Source organism: Limulus polyphemus, unplaced genomic scaffold (genome assembly GCF_000517525.1).
Source record: "Limulus polyphemus unplaced genomic scaffold, Limulus_polyphemus-2.1.2 Scaffold3388, whole genome shotgun sequence".
Lineage (NCBI taxonomy): Eukaryota > Metazoa > Arthropoda > Merostomata > Xiphosura > Limulidae > Limulus > Limulus polyphemus.
Genome location: NW_013668998.1, coordinates 6,816 through 28,464, shown reverse-complemented (window position 1 = coordinate 28,464; position 21,649 = coordinate 6,816). Strand labels below are relative to the sequence as shown.

At 34.3% G+C, this 21,649-nt stretch overlaps 1 protein-coding gene across 4 annotated transcripts in view; it reads right to left on the bottom strand.

Moving 5' to 3' along the window:
* LOC106469271 (E3 SUMO-protein ligase PIAS2-like) overlaps positions 1–21,649 on the bottom strand; it is a 95,913-nt gene that overhangs the window by 73,280 nt on the left and 984 nt on the right. For 2 of the 4 annotated variants that reach the window (XM_022397741.1, XM_013929757.2), the window contains exon 2: positions 12,152–12,309. In XM_022397741.1, the coding sequence (XP_022253449.1) occupies positions 12,152–12,309 (158 nt within the window). Of the gene's footprint in view, positions 1–4,720; positions 4,846–12,151; positions 12,310–21,649 lie in introns of those variants that run through there. The other 2 variants (XM_022397742.1, XM_022397743.1) reach the window with 2 other exon arrangements.

Genomic DNA, 21,649 nt, shown 5'->3' with positions numbered 1-21,649 from the left:
TGGTAAGTACTCTACCAAACACAGAAAATGTGTACGAGATTGAAAATGTATTTCTAATAATACTTACCTCTGCATACACTTTAGCTATTACTTTGCCTATCCAAGCATTGATCTTGCATGCGTCTTTTATACCCCACTTAAATGCCCTTGGCAACATCTAATTTGCAAATTCTTCCACCTGCATCAATGCACCCTCTATCCTGACACTCTATATAAGCACCTCACTCACACAACGTAATCACTTTTTTGAGACTTATACCATCCCAGTCACTAGCACCGGCTCATAGTGAGAAGGAAGGGCGGGAGAAAGTCAGCGGAGGTAAGTATTATTGGAAATACATTTTCAATTTAGGAAAATGTTAACTTCCAAAACATACTTACCCTCCACTTACACTTTAGCTAGAATTCCACATTGAGAAGCTGGAGGGAATTGGCCATACAGAGATCATCTGTATAGAACAGGGGTGTACCAAGATAAGAGTGGTATCCAAATGGGGAAACCACACTACATCCAAAACAGGTATGCTCTTCACCCAGAACTTCATATTGGTATAAGAGTGGAATAGTACATGAGTAATTATTACAAGCCAGCCCCAACTAGGTAACTGAGGTTCCACAACTCGGGGTTGGAATTAAGGGATCATGGTCACTATATCCCACGTCGGTGGCTAGGGCAATTGGACCGCAATGTAATATATAGATATACTTTGGATTGGATCACAACCTGTAGCCATAGAGTGATGTGTTATGAACTACCGAAATTATGATGAGAAAGTAAGCAACACTGAAATGGACAAATTTTCTCTTCCACCTGAAGAAGTCCGAAAGGCACCACCCGAAGCTCAGAATGAAGGGATCATATATGCCTTACTCAAAGAAAGGAACAGAACTCAACCAGTCTGGAATTATGAACATTCATCCTCATTCTCCAACTGAGTGGACAATGAGCATTCCACTTGTCCCCAGAATTATGGAGAGGATGTGGAACACTGTGTTCAACCAAGGATAGGACTACTTCATGTTCAGAATTATGAGGAGATAGTGGACCTCCATCAATGAACAAATACAGCCCAACATTGTTCATAAGAAGGGCCAAGCACACCCCAACCGGATAGCGTTGTATCAGATCTGAACCTGTATTACGAGTAATCTCCCATGTAGCCCGGCCCCCAGCTTCAAAGTCTTCTCCAAGAGTGGAGGAACACACTCGAACATTCTGGAAAAAAATCCTCTGTCCACCACCCCAGTGACTGGAAACTGGGTGTGTTAAGGACTCCCTAGCTCCACTAGTAGAACCTTGGAGGGGGGGGGGGTAACATGCATTGGGGAGTCCTGAGGAACAGTGCTCTGGAAATAGTGCAATAGGTGAATCAAGTTCCCTAAATATTTAAATGCAAACTCAACCCGATTTATTCAATCCGATGATCAGCAGGGACAGGCAGAGTAGTGGTCCATGATAATACTATCAGGTAACGCGCCTAGCTGGTCTTATGGAACACCTCATTTATACAGAGCCTGTTGTAACCAGAATTACGTATAGTCAAATGGGTTGCTAGTGCAGAATTGAATTGATAAAACACACCTATTTGGGCAACACTCGCAAAAGAGTGGGATCCAGTGAAAGCAAGATGTAAGGTACCCTGAAAAAGAAAGACAAGATAAGATTACGTAAGATTACTCCCTACTTCATATAACCTAGCAGATGTTGTCAAAATGGCCATTGGCGGGGGGAGGGGGGGAGAGAAATGAGCAATGAAAGACAATGATGAGATGTAACTCTCAGAAGTTTCCTTGCCTGTAAAATCCAGAATATGCAACCTGGATATGTGCAAAACCACCTTCAAGGAAGTGGGATAAACTTTCAAAACTGAAGTATCCTAAATAATACAGAGATGAGAACTATCACCACAAAAGAAATGAGCCACATAACACCTCTGGGCCTGATAGGACAAAACAAATGATCATTTGTAGAGGTGAGAAATAGTTGGCAAAAGAATTGTGGAGAGGGATGTATCCCCATCCATGGGTGGCCAAAGAAAGGACCTATCATAGTATAGATAGACCTAAAGGGAGAGAGTAAGAGCCCTACAACATGGTTGTTTGGTGTTGTACAGCACAAAGCAACTAGGCTATCTGCACCAAACAACAGGTTAAAAAAAATGGAAAGTAAAAAATTGTAGTAAAATGTAAAAAATTTGTGAGTTAAAACCAACATATGTCCAAAATACAGAAAACAAATTAAATATAATTAAATAGTGTCAGGATAGAGAGTGCATTGATGCAGGTGCAGGAATTTGCAAATTAGATAATGCCAAGGGTATTTAAATGGGGTATAAAAGACTGGAGGATGCAAGACCAATGCTTAGATAGGCAAAGCCAACATCGAAGAATAGCTAAAGTGTCAGCAGAATGTTTTAGAAGCATTGTTTTTAAGAACTAAAACAAACTACTACATTCTTCCATCATCATAAATAAAGCTCCACACTGAGAATAAGCTTATCTTTTGTTACTTTCCTCAAATTTCATTTTATCCTTGGTTTCGATTCAAATCCTAGACCTACAGCATGCCAGGCAAGTGTTCTTTCAACTGAGATAAAGACTTAACACATTAGCAATTGCTACTAAGGTGTTTTTCAACAATTTATACAATAACAGAGTTCTTGGTTCTCTTTACAGAAATTTGGAATGTAAGAATAATAAGGTTATTGCATTTTAGTACAAAACTGGTGAAAGTTCAATTAAAGTACTATTTGCATTTTTAATTCCCTTACTACAGGAAGGATATGTTAAAAAGAATGCAGATATGGGCTAAAAGAATAATACCCATTTTAAATCATTAAGGCTATGAGAAGATGTTTACAATTTTATATTATTTTTTCTACAGTGTAAGGTGCATAAAAATTACGAGGAATTTAAAAAATGTGTTCAATTATGTTTGTGGTCTTGACAGTTTTCCTACGGATTGTTTGTTTGAACAATAAAATGGAAAGTTTGGTCATGCAAATTTGAATATTAGAGGTTTTAGCAGCATTAAAGACTCCATCTATAAGATGCAGTGTTGTCTTTATACAGCATTTTTGTTATGCTTGCAGTTTTAAACTTGTGGAATGGTTTATATAACAAGGCTCTAATATTTTTCTTAAAGACTGCTATAGTTACTTTTGGAGATATACACAATTAGAAAATTATGTAATGCATTTAATCTTCTTTACTTTCTCTAAAAATAAAACAAGGTTTCACATAACCAAGTTACAACTAGTGCTTTAATACTCTATTTCTGACTAGTTTCTCAATTTCACATATTGTTCATTCCACACCTGCTATTTCTAAGCTGGCATAATAATATAGTCAGTTCAGGATTACAAGTTTAAATAGTGACACAAAACTTATAAAAGGACAGCTTTAAGAACCTTTCAACAAAATGCTTTACATAATTTCTTTAAAACTAGTAGCAAGAAAACAGAGGTACACATTTACCAGCAGATATATTAAAATGAAACTCTGGAGAAAGAAACAGTCTAAAAAAGCCAACACAAAGACAATAAGAAAATTTGATTAAGCTTCTTTTTCTTGGTTTTTGCACAACTGTGACAAACGAATCTCTTTATAAATCAATGTGTTAAGGCAAAACTGATGAATATTCTTACCATAAGAATAAATGGTAATCACCCAAAAAATTACACTACTGCTTTGCAGCCCAGTTTGAAAAATCATATAAAGCTTTATTTTTTCATTTAAAAGTAGTTTTCCAAAATAAGTATTTTACTACATTTCCAGGGTTTTCTCTGGGTAAAAAAACAGATGCATATGTGCCTAAGATCTATATGGAAGAAAAATAATTAGTCATTTCAGCTTTTATGAAAACAGTTACTTTTTTTTCCTACCTTGGCACACCCAAATTTTTTAAAGAAAATGTCACTTTACAACAAACATCACACTGTGATATCATGTCGCTTTAATGACGCTCCTCATCTCAAAGTGATAATAGATGAGACCTATGGCAGGGATAGTGAAAGAACAGATGCATGGTGACTAATGCAATTAATACAAAACAAATTGCTACTCATCTCTTATACTTCATTTTTACACTAGATGTATCATGGGTGCATAGCAAAATAAAACTTAGAAAAATACTTATCTCCCCCAAGGGATAATAGAGTATTGGTACTGGTGGTGTTTTGTATAAGATATGATCATTCCTGTCTCTAAGTAACACTATTTGGCAAGGCATGTTATTTAGTAGAACAGGCCTCGACAAATATTTTCAGATCTAGGAGCCAGGTGTGCCTAATCTAACTTCACTACTGTTTGTAACGAGAAACAGGGGCTACACTAGCACCTCGATTATCTGAGTCTCTGTTATCCATGATCCTTGATTATCTGCAGTTTTTTCTTTTTCTCTACTTTTCTCAACATAATTGTGCTATCACAGTTCCAGACAATAATTTACATGTTTTGGAGAAATTGTAGCTCAGAAATTAATTTTTTTTGCAAGAGTTCAGGTGTTGCATACTATCCAAGGTTTTCTTGTGCAGGATCTGGTTTGCGTTCAAATTGTATGTCAGCGGTTCAAGCCTAGCCTTGCCTCATATTTTTAGCTGTTAAGACAGGAATACAAAGTATTTGTAGCTTGGTTAACTTTATTTGATTAGTGATTAAAAACATAGTATACAAAAACACATAAAATACACATTAAGATTTCTTAAAGATTTCACTCAACTTCATTTGTCATCCGCAGTTCTATGCTGCATGGCAGACGTCCTTTAACCACAGATGCATGTTCAGGTTGTGTTCGGGTGTCGCCCAGTTATGCATTGTCCTCTTCCCTACAGATAATTGGTATCTTCAGTCTGTTTTAACAAAGGCTTTCGTAATGATTCCCAAGCATAGATTTGCGCTACTTTTTTACTTATTTTTCACAGACATTAATAGGGTGCGAATGCACTTCCGCATCTATTGCAGAAAAAGTGCCAAAATTTAGGAGCTATTTACACCTACATTAGTGATTAATTCAATTAAAATGGGAAAAGGCAATCAAAAAAGGAAGTATTATAGGAGAAAAAATGGAATTTGGACTCGTGTAACTCACGAAATTCAGAGAAACTGAGTGTGAATGACAACCACTTGGCTTTTATGATTGTGATGACTTTTATAATTTTTCATGATAATATGATTAAGTGACAGTAAAAAGATTATACATTAAAACAAGGAACTTAATACCTTGAAAAATGCTACTTACATTAAGCAATGGGCTAACTTGTGAGATACACTAGTGCTTCAATTATCTGTGATTTTTTGCTTTCCCCAGACTAGCACAGAGAATCGAGGCACCAGTGTATATTTATTTACTTTCACAGCAACGAGTAAATGCTAACAATCACATGATATCAACAACCACTTGATAGTATTGCCTGAACTAACTGTCTTTGGTCCTGTCTGAGTTTAAGCATGTGCACTAAAAGAAGAAAAACAAAATGGCACAAAATTAGTAATGTCTTGTGCAACCGCAGCACTTCATTCCTGAAAAAACATGAAGAAGTGCTGAATCTGCCATTAAAATCCTAGAAACAAAGTTTGATTTAGGACTCAAAGAATGCAAAAATAAATAGTTCTGGACTTCCAAGAGTCCAGAACTGTTTTAGATTTGAGCTCTATTTAGCACAGCCCTATGCATGAATAAAATGGGAGCAAATACTGGGCACCACGATGAAATTTTTAGTCACCATGGCAACCTGCTGCCCAGGATTTGTCGAGGCCTGTAGTAGAACTATTTTTTTCTGCAAAAATAATGTTTAGTTTCTCAGGGAAACCTTCATACACTGATTGAATTATTCAATGTAAAACCTTTCTGTAGCCTTGGGAAGAAGTATCTAAAATATTTTTCATAACATCAATCACAAGGACTGAATTCAAATAGATGTTTTGCTTAATTTTTTTTTTCAAAGGTTTTAGCAGTAAGTGTACTAACTAGTCCTGACTAATGTTGAAATGATACCATTGTTTCTGGCACTAAATCATTAATTTTTGTGCTAATAGGAACAATTGTTATTTATGCAGTTAGCAATCACATGCAAAATTACTCTGATATACTGTGTACACAAATTTGGCTTACATTTCAATTTTTTCTTTAGTAATCTTCCATAAATATTGTTATGCTACATCTAGAATTTTTTTAAACTGTCACCCAGTATCATTACACAAGCATGATGATTCCCTAAATATTCTACCTCCCTTCTATAATACAAATTTACACTAAAACAGATAATGAAGAGTGTTATATGGCTTGTAATTACAATGCTTTAACACAACACAGGTTACAAACTGTACTAAATAATTTTTAGCATATAATTTCTATCTACTCTGTACAGAAATGCATATACTCTTAAATATCATTATTAAATAATTATTAATTTAGTTTTTATCTCTAATACATAAGGTAAATATGTACAAAAAATAAATGTTTACATTCTTAAGTACAGCAAGTTGCATGAAAATATATCTAGAAAAGTACGCTTTGGCTATATTTTATTACAGTGAAATGGTAAATTCATCATATAAATGTTTTGAGAAATTATATTAAAACTTTATTCTGCAGGTCTAAACTATGACTAATGCAAACAGGTACAATAAGCTTATTCTTCATTCTCAATCTATGATATTTCCTTTTCGTTGTTGCCATTTTACAGGTTCTCATCTTGAAGTAGGTGGAGATTATTGGCAAAGAGTAAAAAGTTTAGTAATTTGGTCCATTGTAATGTCATTTTACTTATATAATTAATAAACACTTTCCAACTTCACTTGCATGCTGCTACAACAGGTGGAATGTTTACACTTACATAGCAACTTTAGACATCTGTGAACCTCCTTAACATTATTTCCTCCACGTTAAAGATACAGTGATTCTGGCTAACTTCCAAAGAACTTTCCTGTTCCATAATGTATGATCAACTCTGTGTTTAGTAAAATTGACCTCATAGTGCTTCATCTTCTTGAAAGCAGGGACTTCCTCAGACAGCACTGGTTTGACACCTTCAAGTTTTATGGCAGCATGTAAAATTGGTTGCAAGAGGCCTCATAGTCCTTCACTTCATTCACTCACTAGCATCTAGCCTTCCTGTCTTGATGCTTTAGAAGCCTATATAGATGAGCTGGATTTATGGACATTTTGTCAAACACTTCTTATTCAAGTAGTAGTGGTGGCAAAAGTTTGGCTACAAAATGTAAACTCACTCATTACTTTGAAATTGGCTTGTTTTTTTTTTGAAATAATACCAGATCCCTGTAAATGACTTGGCTCTCACTGCAGTTTTAAGTCTCTTCTCGCTTCACTGACTATAAATTTCTGTGTTGAAAGAAATGTCCAAACTATTCTATATAAATATCAACCAATCAACTCTGTTTCTGAAATACTCTATCCAATCTTTATAGCATGGATGGGACCACCTATTTTCTACACTTTTCTTGAACACATCTCTTTTTCCCTATAACCAATTACAATTCATAGCTAACACACTCCTATCTTAACATATGGAGCAATATGATGTACGAGAATTCCAAAAGAATGATCAAGAAAGTTATGTACAAAATAGCTACCCATTTCTAGAACTTTCCTATAATTTTAGTTATGTACATTAGACCAGGTGTAAAACCTACAGCAGCTTCCAGAACCACAAATCTAGAAACAAAGGATTAGGACTAAATTTAAAAAAATATATAAACTACATACACTTTAGACTTCTCCAGGGTTTTCACTATCTTTAAGGGTAGGTTGGTGGTATACAAAAAGGTTAATACCCTTAGAACGTTAGGCAAAGTTTCAGCCATAAATGCCTTAAGGTATTCTGGGGGCAGACTCCTTGGAAATCATTTTAACCTGAGGGTAATGCAGAAAGTTAGTTGGGGCAGCAGTAATCAAGTGCAAAGAAGGCAATTTTCCTTATAGCGTAAACTTGCCAACAATTTTAACATTTTAAAGTACGATATATTTATGTGTATTTAGTCACGTGGGTTTTGAGGTAAGACAAAATTCCAAAAGACGTGATACAGAGAAAAGAATTAAGCAAAAACTTTTATTTGTTTTATTATTATTTAAATTTGTTTCTTTATTTCTGGCCTATCTTTCTCAAGACATGATTTTTCAAATTTGGGTACCAAACATTTTGCACCTCAAAATGGTAACCACTCCCAAATTTAGCCTGTATTACACCCTATTAACATCAAGATTATAAGAAACACCATTTCCTGTATTTTCTAGCTTCCTTTCAAACAACATTATGAACATAACTGACTGCATGAAATGGTAACACATTTCAATTTTACATTACATATATATTTATATGTTTTAGCGTTATTAGCACTAGAAGTGTAAATTCATTGTTTAACCCGTTTTGTATAAATACAGTGGCTTTAATACCACCGTTATTCTGATGATGCCTCTGAAGTTGACAGGTAAAACTAAAAACATAAATTTGAAAAAAAATTTAAAAAATTTGTGTGCATTACATATAGATTAGCAGTGATTGTATGACTGAAATATATGGTCACATGTTATACTATTTTTGCTTGCTTGAATGTGTTACAAATAACTACTAAACAATTTCAAAGCAATCTTTTTGAGACAGAGAGACTGAAAAAGGTTTCAGTTAAAGGTATGTAGATGACTGGTTGATATAGAAAAAAAAATCTAAAAAGGTGCTGGTTGATTTACCCGGCATCTAAAGAAAACCACGCTTCTTGAAAATAGAGCACATGTTTTAAAAAATAATGGCAAAATAGCTTATACATGTCTGGTGGTCACAAATATTTTACACTTTTGACCTTGTTCGTTAATAACAGAATAACAATAAGAAAATCATAACTTACAACAATTTATACTCCACAACAAAAGGATCTTAAGAAATTCATTATCTGTATTCCTGCAGATAAAAAAACCTGGTCTACTTCAACTAAATTAAGAAAGAACCATTTTATACAATTATAGAAATAGGTTTTGAAAAACCATGGAAAACATTTAGTTTTCCAACTATTATCTTTACTTGAAACCAAACATTTTATTTATTGTTCATGTCCTCAATTTATGAAAATACTGTTTGAAAATAAATGTGTATCTTTTTTTTGTATGTAAATGATTGATTGTGAAACCATTTGCACATTAAATGTAAAATTGTGTTATCACTTATAAAAATGTTATTTCTGAAACTAAAAGTATTTGCTTGTAAACAAGTATTTTCCTATTATGCAATCTAGATCCTCACAAGATGGCACAACTTCAATGATAATGTTAAAGCCCTTTCATCTTATTTTGAAAGTGTCAAAAATTGTTTACCTGATTGTATTGCAATAAAGTAGGCAGGTATAAAAGTTTGTATTTAACAACTTGTTTAGCTGATGATGTTGAATATTTGACATCCTAAACAAAGTCATGTAAAATGAGTAAATATCTCGCTCAAATACAAAGCACTGAATTGACGGTACACCATTAACACTTCTAGAGGAAACTTTTTTTGCCATGGGCATGTCAATAAAGATTAAGCCAAAAACTCAGGAAAAGCTCACTCCCTGGGTCTAGTTTTTGTGGGTAAGTTAGCAAACATTTCCAGGCTCAAAGTTGATGGATGTTTTCACTATTTTTGATGAAGTCCATTTCTATTTTGTTATATTCTGAAGGAGAACTGGAGGTTGTAAGCATACATTAAAGTGATGGATTTTGATCCTGTACAAACAAGAACTGAATTGAATCTGTTGAGATAGTTTATAAAACAGAACAAAGAAAAGAATGCCTAAGATCTTTTCTGAAAAATACATCTACTCTTGTTTTGCTGTGTAGCAAAATGTAGGTTTTTGGGCAGCATTAAGCAAAGTAATTACATCAATCTCACTGCAATGTACCATTATAAAAACATCATATAAAGTGCTAAGCCTTGCTTACAGTGAGCTGTGGATTGATAATCTTGAACTTAGAAGTGCCAGACATACTGTGTTACCATGTGAAAAGGTGTTTCAAACCACGTATAAAAAAATGACAGAAAACTCTCTTCTGGGATAGCATGACAACATCTTGGTACTTAAGTCTCAGGCTCAAGTTCAGTTAATGAAACTGTCAATGGCAGTTGTTTGTGATGATGTCACTGATCTCTCACCAAATAACGTTCTTATCTGAGTTTTGATTATACCATCGAAAACAGGTATTAACTAAGAATATTCAAAAGAACCATTTCTTTCTTCTTGTTTTTACTATAAAAACAATGGAATTTTGGAAAATATAACTTATTATTAAGTGTCATTTTACAGATTGCAGGGGAGGAGGGTGGATATTGCTCAGTAGTAATCACCTTAGCTAGTTAGAATTGTAAATGTAGAGGAGTAGCCCAATTAATTATTTTTATAGCCTAACAGAAGCTCAGATGTGGTTATTTTATATTATCATTTTTTTTTTTAATAAGGAGCAGCATTAATAAGTTGAATAACTTTGTCACAGTGCTTTTTACATCCTTATGTTTAATGCTTGGGCCTTGACTAACCTATTTGGGGTAAATTAATTTCCTTCTAACAATCACCTTAATTTAAAGTTGTAAGTAATTAATTTCCATGTTTTAATGAAATTCTGTATGGAAAAAAATTATATATAAATATTTTTCTTGAATACTAAAAAAATATTCATTGAAAAAAACTCAACTAGTCACAACAACCTAATTTTAGCCAAGTTAGTACCTTGACTTAATAAATGTGAATACTTAACATAATATACTGAAATTCAATCATAAGAATAATACGGATACAAAAAATCATACAAATAGGTATAAATACAATATTTCACAAAATAAACTTTTTAAATATTGAAATTTCCTTCATTAAGCCTGAATTAAATCCATTTTGGTAAAACACTATTCTCAAGTAAAAGTTGGCCAAATTACTGTAATAGCACTCAATAAGCTATAGAATGTTAACAGTGACATAACTCATATAAAATTAATAGTAGTTTAATAATCTTAACTACAATGTACATTTAGTTTTGGAAAGACCCATAGCAATTTTTTTTAAAAGGGTGTTTTTTTTTATCTTTCAACTTGTCTTTTTATCATTGACACACACTCAGCTTTAGATTTTGACAGGCATTGCTGTCAGCAGCAGTGTGCCATGTGATTTCAGTTTGAAAGAAAATATTAATTGCACATATGCAGTGTTCTATAACAAGCAGTTAAAGATAATATATAAAAAATCCTGAGATAAAAATAGTTTTCAGTTATGGGATATTTTAATGGGATGGTAGATTGCTCAAAACAAACATTCCCATTCTCTAGTTTATTTTCAAATACACAAAAAAACCACCATATTTTCAAATTTCAGTGCTAATCTAAGACTTGAATTTGGTAAACTTCATAAAGTTGCATTTAGTACATGTAGATGATGAATACTGCTAATTTGATTTACCTCTGGTGTGTCAGAATATTGTGTTTCAAACTGGACATGATGTACAGTCACAGAACTGTTAGTCTCTCTACCAGATGCACATACATGTATGTCAAAACACAACAATTACAGAATACAGTAAGACTAAAATAAAAACATGGTTCATATTGAATTGCTCAGATTAATTTCAAGCACTTTTTGTATGTTAAAATCTACATCAAAATCAATCAGATTCTACTGAAATTTTATAAAATTCCTATTTATTTGTTCAACATATGAATGTAGACTAAAAAAGAAAATAAATTTAATTTATTGCTCTCAACTCCACAACATGCATTAGTTAGATATATCAATATATTCTGCTATTATATTTTCATGTACTTTTGCAAAAAAAGGCCCCTTTTCATACACTTGAAATTGAGAATGGAATTTTTAGGACTTTGAAGGATGCATATGCACCCTGAAAAATCCAAACCTGAGATTATATATATATATATTTCAAAATATGACTCATTTAAATATTAACTAATTCAACATTTAACTAAAACAACAGCTCTACATACAGATGTGGTATCTGAATAATTATGTGCATTTAATATGCACGAAAAAGATAAGTATACTCAAACACAATAAAGGCCTACCTATATGAAAAAAAAATACAAAACCTACGTGACAGATGCAGACATCTGACACAAACATTTTGCTGATACCAAAAATATACTATGTACATATCTTCTCTTACTTTTGAAGTTCTCGAATCTTCATTTGTACAGGCACTGAGTTCAAGTTCAGAAGCTCCAGTGCTCTTGCCTGAAGTTCAGACTTTTTACCAGACTTATTTCGTCCTGCGAAACCCAACAGAACTTGAAGTTCAGAGAGTCTGAAGTTCATGATCATTTTCTGAAAGGTAAAAAAATATTCAAGTTACTCTGAAGTTCTCATTACATCCATATCAAAGTATTCCAGATAATAAATTTATTTAAATGTCTTTAGAATTTGTTATATGAAATTCTATGACAGTTGTGCTCCTTCTCTATCATAAACCTGATGGGTTAATCAAAACCTGACAAGACTTTCTTCAAGGAACAAGTTTTGTGACTTTTAAATAACTTGAAACTTGGCACATTACCACATATATATGTATACATATATATAAACAGTGTTCATTAGAGGAAGTGCATATAAAAAATCAAATATCTTAAATCTTAATTGGTGATAAACTGGAAGTGAGAACCTTGTGAATATCACACTTTCACATGAACATAAACTTTTTTATGAAAAATTATATAATGTTAACATGTTCAATTGTATATGTATGTATCTGCATTAAAAACAGAACAAATTCAGAGATCAACCTAAGTTACACAAATCAGAGAACACTGCATTTCAGAAACTGTGGATTAAAACATCATGAAGGGATACTAATGCATTGTACACAACAATTAAGATGTTTTACAGTCCAGATTTGTTTGCATTGTGTAATATGTAACACAAAATGGTTGTGAAAGATAGCTCCAGTTATAGCTTTTTTTTTATTAGTTACATTTAGGTTTTTCAATTACTCCATCATTGTAGAACAACTGCAACAGATTGCTATATAATGTACTTGTAAACAATTTGACAGTAATTTTCTTTAAAATAGTGAATAATAAAGTTAACATTTTCTTTACCTGAAAATGTATTCCCAATGGATACTCACCTCTTTACATAATTATACTACCTTCCCCATGTATCTGCCTTTGAGATTTACATCCCACTAGCCTTTAGGCAACTCCCACCTAATATCACGAGATTTCTTGTGATTAGTGTTACTGCATAATGATATTATGCAGAAAAAGTTCAACAATAGGAGAGTGACACTCCTCCTTGTGCCCTAATTCCCAATATGCTGTTGCACTCATGAATATTCATTCTTTGTTGAGGCAAGGAATACTAATGCACCAGAAGTGGGGAGAAAGGGTGAGAATATGTGTGAAGAGGTGAATATCTATCGGAAATATATTTTCAGGTAAGGAAAATGCTAAATTCTGAGATGATACACACCTCTTCACACAATTGAGCTAGAATCCCAAACTGACGTGGTGGAGGACCTTGTGCAAAGATTTACTTAGATGAGTTCCCTTCAGAAAGCACCCAAAGGAAACCCATTGAGTGTGATACCCAATAGCAGAGGCTCCATAGGGGCACACCCATGGAAGACCACATTTCATCTCTTTCAGGATATACTCTTCGACCAGAAAAAAGAGAGTATGAGGCAAATGAGTCCCATGTGTTTCAGGGATGAGCAGAATAAGAACATGGCTGTCCAAGTACTTGTACACGAGAGATCGGAGAGCCAATATGTGCAGTATGGTAGGGGGCTCATTCAGACTGTACCTCTATCATAAGACTATCTGATCAATACCTGCTGCAGGAGGAGGGCACATGTGTATAGTGTGCTCACCTTGACTTTACTGAGCAGATATAAGCTGCAGAAGGGAGGGCCCTGTTTATCATTGTGTGTTCACCTCGCTCAACTGGACATGTGATGTCAGCAGGAGAACACAAATGTATAATTTGATCACCTTGAGTCTACTGAACAGTTACAAGCTGAAGTAGGAGGGTAAAATCTTGTAATTTGCTTGCCTCAACCCTACTGTACAGACTCAGGCCACAACAAGTATAGTTGTATGAGGGGTGGTTTACACTATACTGACAGTGTCATCACCACCTCACTTCCTACTGATTGGCTCTCCTTGTCCTAGCCCCAGTAGTTAGGTTCCAATCAGTAAGGATTCTTGATGGTTCACCATCCCAGCAGCTGGTAAGTGGCAAGAGTCTTCTGTGCTTCACTCAAAGAGAAGACACCGGGATCCCTATCAGTCCTGTATCAGCTGTAAAGGTCTTTTTCATTCAAGGAACCAAACAAGACAAGCATTAACCATCCTCTCCAAGACCTTACAGAGACAGCTAATCAAAGCAATTGGACGATAATTAGAAGAAATCTTGGGATCTTTCTCAAGTTTAGAGGAAGGGAGGACAATAGCCTGGTGCCAAGCATCAGGAAAAACATTCTCCTGTCAGATCTTGTTAAAAACAACACGAAAATGGCAAGAGAGAGATGGAGTAGCATTTCATAGTGAACTTCATCAGGTCCAACCGATGTACTCCAGACCAATAAAGAGCAAGTTTGAGTTCCACCAGTGTAAAAGGGCAATTATAGTCATAGACACGATCACCCCGAAAGGAAAGAGATGATCACTTTGCCTGAGACTTGATGGCCAAGAAGGCAGGGGAAGAAACATAAGTGCTAGATGCACGAGAAAAGCTGTGGCCGAGAGCATCAGCAACTTCCTGGCCACTGGAGAGCAAGATGGAATGGGGATGAGAAGCATACCTCCCAGTGACTTTTCAATTCTTGTCCTATAAGGTTTTTCAACTGGTGGTAGAAGAGATGTCAGTAGTGAACTTAATACAAGACTCCTTTTGACTTTGGCGTCTGACCTGCCAAGTGTGGGCATGGGCCCGCTGATAAACTATGCAGTTAGAAAGAGAGGGATACCATCAGAAGGTATCCCAGGCCCATTTTTGAGCCTTCCGTGCCTCCTGGCAGGCAGGATTCCACCAGGGACGACAATACTGTGGAAAACAGTATTGAGGTCTTAGGAATAAAGTGAGCAACTGCCTGGACAATACAGTCAATCACTGCTACCATACACTTGTCGATTGGTGGCAGACAGACAATGGCAGAATCAAGTTCCGAGAGAGTGGTGAAAGAGGGACAGTTAGCCTGGTCCAACTTCCACTATGACACTCAGTTCAGGTGGCATCGATCACAGCCATTCTACCTCAAAATGATATGAAAATGATCACTGCCCCGCAGATCACCATCAACCCTCCAAGAAAAGTGGGAGAAAAGTGCATAAAAATAAGTATAAAACTAGTATTGAAGAGAAAGGTTGGGATCCTAGAGCATATGCTCTATGGAATGACCCCTCCCATCAATATCAGCACCACCCCAACTACAACCCAAAACCCAGCCATGAGGAACCAACATCCATGTGAGGGTAGGAAAGAGGATGACACAGATGGCAAGTCAACTAAAATCCAAAACCCAGCCATCATATTGACTTCACCTCAAGTTCATCTCATACTCCCCAATATATGAACAAGACACATGACAGGAATGTGAGAAATTGATTGACTGATCTAGGAACTTGACTTCTAGTTTCGTAAAGATGTCTTCCTAATATTAACCATCTCACTCAAAACCAAACTGACAGGAATCACACCAAGCACAATAACATCCACGGTATAATAAAATCATCGAAGGATAGTGTAAAAGGAAGAACCACATTAACCCTTTTGCGATGGGCTCTGTATAAAATACAGGAGTTCATATACATATTTGCATATGTTAAGTATTTATACTATAACTTTTAAAGCAGTGCATGTATCTTCAGAAAATTTGGTAGAGTAGAGATTTAGTAAAGATTACAGTCTTTTGCACACAAAAAATCATAATTTCTTGATGAAATATTTTTGCTGAAGATTTGTTTGCAAAAATATCTAATATATTTCGTTACTAGTCTGAGTGTGAAGTGATTTTTATGTTATGATTAAAAACTATTTTTCATCTCAAATATCTTTTTTGTGTAATCTCTAAAACATTTGTTTCCAGTAAAACTTTATATTTTGTCTGTTATTTTCTCTACCCTAACTATACGGGGTCTGTCAATTTGACCAACTTCGTAACCACCAATAAAAAAAAAAAGGAAATAAATATCAATTATGCTTTTTATAAGAATGATGACAAATTATAACATGAAAACACAAATTTTTATTCTAAATAAAATCTCATAACATTATACATTTATATATGTTTATTATTTTTATTATATTTACCTTCCAGTTTTGTGTGGCTAACATTATAGAAGTTGCGATGACGCAGACCACATACACTCACGTTACCGTATCCAATAATATAAAACCGGCCTTTACAAAGTGACCTGTCTTGGCTGTATTTTAGTGGATTAGTATTTTGTAAAATACAGTTATATTTCATTTATAATACATGATATATGTATATACATTATTACTATTTACAAATAAATTTTCAAAGTTATTTTTCTTAAAACATAGAACAGTAAATAAAGAAGTATAGCAAAATATTATTATTTCTAGTTATGAACTTTGTACTCGTTTGCTGCTTGCTGTCGGTTACTAAGCCTTATCAAATTTTGAACGTGGAGGATGTGAAACAAAATTTTTTTTAGGTTTTATATATACATTTGAAATAACCAAAAATCATAAATTACTACATAAATACCATAGAATTCCACCAGAATTTATCAAACTTAGTTACTAAGCTGTATTTGGGTCTAAAAAAATTATGAAATTTTGAGCAGACTAAAGACTCAACTTACCAGCTTGAAATCTTGAATCGAAAGAACGAGTTGATGTTTTAATACTTCAAAATGGCGAGAAAGCTACTAAGGGGAATTCTGAGCTTTAGATTGGTTATTCACATGTCATAGACATAAGTATGTGTACGTAAAGAAGTGCTTCCAAAATGGAAAGAGGTGGATGGGTCTACTGCATGTGCTTCAGTACATGAGCGATATTTCAGCAAATAGAAAAGATAGGAAGTTGACATCATAATACTTCAAAATGACCAAGAAAGCTACTAGGGGGAATTCTGAGCTTTCGATTGGTTATTCAAATGTCATAGACATAAGTACATATACATAAGGAAGTGTTTCCAAAAATGGAAAGAGGTGGACGGGGCTACTGCATGTGTTTCAGTTCATGAGTGATATCTCAGCAAATAGAAAAGATAGGAGGTTCTTATTTTATATTCTAGCTTGTCAATATCAGTAATTTGAGTTCCTAATTCATACAAAACTATACACTTTGTATTTGGACATCACAAACATATTATTCAAACCAATGCTACATTCAACATACCATGTGACACACAAAAATCGATATTTAGGTTTGTTCTATCAATACTTACTATCAAATTAGTAAATTGACTAATGTATAATACTAAAATTTGAATTACAATCTACAATTTAATACCAAACTTATTGTCATAGATTCATAAAATAGAAGTTCAATAAAATTTTGAATGCAAGTCAATAAATGCAATGACATGGCCTTTGATCCATGGCAAGTACTTTCATCGTGACCCACAACATGGATGGAGGAAAATAAAGAGTATAATTGAGTGAGTAAATAGACACACCTGTAATACATGTGTGAGGACTTATGTTGATTAGTTCGACTCTAAATCCAAAACTAGGAACCAACTTCCATGTGAGGGTTGGATGAGGAATTCGAATCGAAGGAGTGAACTTCAATTTTGATGGCTCACTCCAATTATACATAGTGGAGGACAACTCATCATCTACACCAGCTGAACACCCCCGCCCTACTCTCAAATGGATGGTTTATCATTATCACATTCAGGAGGATACCTCTATGGTTAACCACCCCAGTGGCTTGGAACTGAAAAATGGTAAGGACTCCCATACTCCACTGGAAGAAAAAAAAGAGGAGAAATTATAGTGGAGAGTCCAGAGGAATGAAAAAACCTGAGACAGAACACCACCACCATACTCTCAACTGAATAGTTTATCATTATATGTATATTTTATCATATAACATTCAGGAGGATACATCCATAGTTCACTACCCCAGCAGCTTGGAACTGGAAAATGGTAAGGTCTTGAGACAGTGCAATGGGTGACCACGAAAATCATATTTTAAAAAGGAGACCGCACCTGATTTATTCAATCTAAGGTATGGCAGGATAGGCAGCTATCTCTTTCTGTTTTACCCATGAAGTCCATGGGTGAGTACGGTCTGGGACAGCCATATTAACGAAGTGAAAATATTGCAAGGACAAACATAAAAGTGATCTTGTGGAACATCCCATCTCAGCATTGTGTGTTTAGTGGCCATGGAAATTATAATTGTCAAGTTATCATGGTCTTATAGTGTGGATTTGACAAGTTTAAATATACCTGGACAGGCACCCCTCACCACAGTCTCACTGAAGAGTGAAGGATGGTAACAGGTGGACAGCGGTACCCTGACAAGGAAGAAACAGCTACCCAAAGCAGAAAATGGGAGATGAACGTATGAGGTATAGTCTCAGTTCTCGACAGATGATATACCTTCAACAGGTTACAGGGTTGAGATGCATGGAAAAAGAAAGATGCATGATTGGAGTGAAAACACTAGGAATTAGTGACTGGAAGAAGGAGACGGAATAAAAAGCCAATCGAATCACAATCCGAATCCAATGGATAAGGGAATGAAACCGTGGGAAGTGGATTCAACAGAAAGAAGCCTTGAAAGCAATGAAGCAAACCACAACATGTACTCGACAGAGAAGGTCATATAAACCCACCCAAGAATAAAGGTGGAAGATGGAAAGAAATGAAAAAAGTTGAAAAGAATATACCACATGAACCCCCAAAATGTAGGTTAATACAATCGATCCAGAACAAAAAAGAACATATTGAGCCGAAACAGCAGAGAAAACTAGATCTTTGCCGGCCAGCAAGGATTGATCTGAAAGACCTGACCTGGAGTGACATGGATGAACAAACATTTTGGAAAGAAGACTGACGGAATGAGAAAAAATTAAAGTTATAATCTGAATCTAGTCCTGTCTGAACATGTTGACAGCCAGCGCATGTGGATGTTGAACTAGAGACCAAAAACAAAAGAGGTAACTTGGAATCGATAAGAGATTCAAAAACTTCACATGGAGGAGTGACCCACAGGAGGCAGAGCCATCAAATATTGGAGGATTGAGAGGTCATTACAATCAGATTACATCAAGGCTTTACAACAGATGGGCACTGCAGGTGCAGACAAGTACTCATCTTGGAAATTAAAAGAAAAACTTAATAATTACAATTCTGCACAACAGTGTCATTGCCTTTGTTAGTGTTTTCATAAATGTGATACAGTTTTTAGCATCAAACAAACGGGCTTTATAATCTGGTGGTTCTGAGTCTATCCTTCACCCATGTATGTAAATCCTTGGTAAACCTACCTGAAAGCACAACAGATAAAAACTCCAGGTTAACTAATTCACTACAATCTAGATTAAGGTTCACGTTAAAATAGTTTGGTCAAGTAATTCCTGATTTGAATAAGCAGCAAGTAAGGTGTAAGACACTCATAAACCATGCAAAAAAGTCACTGAAATGAAATGACTGGTAATTAATCAGTATATATATATAAATTCACCTGGCATTATCCTAATACATACACAAAAAACAGTTTCTTGAGTAAGATGTAATGTATCTTACACATACATTTATTTCTTCTACATTGTTAGTCTTCTAAACATTGAAATCTTTATCATATCACTGCAATATATATATGATTTATTTTGTCCTATAAAAAGCCAGTTTCCTTCAACCTTGGTATAGATATATGTTGAATAGTTCATTAAAACACCAATAATAAACCTTGTATGAGTTTACATGAAATGCTGGTTAGTTAAATACTGTTAAATAACAAAGGCCCTACTTCAAACTTCACACCAGTACACATTTTGTTAAAAAGAACTGACGATGTTACTACAGATTAAGTGATTTAGGATGCAGCTTTTTGGGTGAAATTTTTGACAAGGGTACCTGTAGATTATCCATGTTTAATAACATGTCAAAACATGTTAATTATTTCACAACCATTTTTCTGGAATTAGGAGATACTAGTACATCAGAAAAATACAGTTTTGCCTTGTTCTATCAAAGAGAAGCTTAAATGATTAAATATTATATATAGTGTAATGGTTTTCAAACAAGACCCAAAACACGAGCACTTTTGAATAGTTCACTTTAACATGCCTGGTCACTCTCTTGAAAACATTAAACTGATGGGTATGGAGACAAATTTTACATCTAACAGAAACAAGGAAATTAAAGAAGCTTACAAGATAGCACTATTAAATACCGTAATGCCAACTGGCATCAATCTCAATTGTTGACCTTCATATGTTTCTGAAAAGATTTTCAAAACTAAATTCATAATTAAACTTACTTTACCTTATTAGTATTATTCATGCTTTAATTTCTCTGTATTGGTATTATTTCCTATATATTGCATTGCATTATCATTTTCTCTATTTCCCACCACCTTTTGTAGATATTTTATTTTTAATTTTATCTTTATAAAAATTGGTTAACATCTCTTATAACTATTATCACACTTTTGTTGTTCTGTACACACCTCTTTGGCATAAAGTAAACCTGACACCAACGACTCTAGGTTATGGTTAGATAGTTCTTAAGACTAACTCATATTGGACATCTGGTTTACATGTCACTGACATCTGTGCCTATATATATTTTTCATTAGACTCATTAAACATAACCCTTCATTCTCCTAAAGAAGAACAGTGAACTATTTGAAAGTGCTAAGTTTTGGGTCTCATTTGAAAACCATTACAACATTTGTATGTGATTATGTGTGTTAACTTCTTAATCAGATATTATAAATAGTGTTAGGGTATATATATATAAAAAAAACATATCCAGAAATGGCATATTTCATCACAATGCCAGATTAATCATATGAATAATATATACTGTATCATACAATATTGAAAGCCATTATATAAGCTTCATTTTGATACCAATGATGTTACGATATCACAAAAACTGACAGAGTTATTGCAATTTTCATGTTTTTTTTTACAGCACTCCATAGCACATCTTTTTTACCTAGGGTACCTATGAATATCCATGCATAAATACATGTGAAAGGGGATTATTTTGTTTCACAAACATCCATTTCATACTTCTAACATACCAATACATTAAAAAATGTGGTTGTGTTTTGTTCTACCATGGGGAGTACCTCCAATTTCTAGGCCCCTTTTTGAAAATGTGCACAGCACTACATGGTTGAGGAATAAGATTTATAAAGTTATTACTGGTCTAGAATTCATATATTCAGATAAAATGTTCATAAAATAAAAACTCAATAGTAAGTGAAACTTGAGGACAAAAGTTTAAGATACAGAAAACTTGCATGGCTTCTGTAGAGTCAGAGTTACTTTTCTAACAGGATGGTGAAATGTAATTTTTATCATTTTTACACTTCAAAATCAGCCTATAAAATACCTTGCTTTAAGTGTTAGGTGTAGAAAAACTTAGAAGATGCAACAAAAAGTGATTTTAAGAGGAAAGTATGCAAATTCGATGACGAGGAACCCACTTTGAGACTAATAATG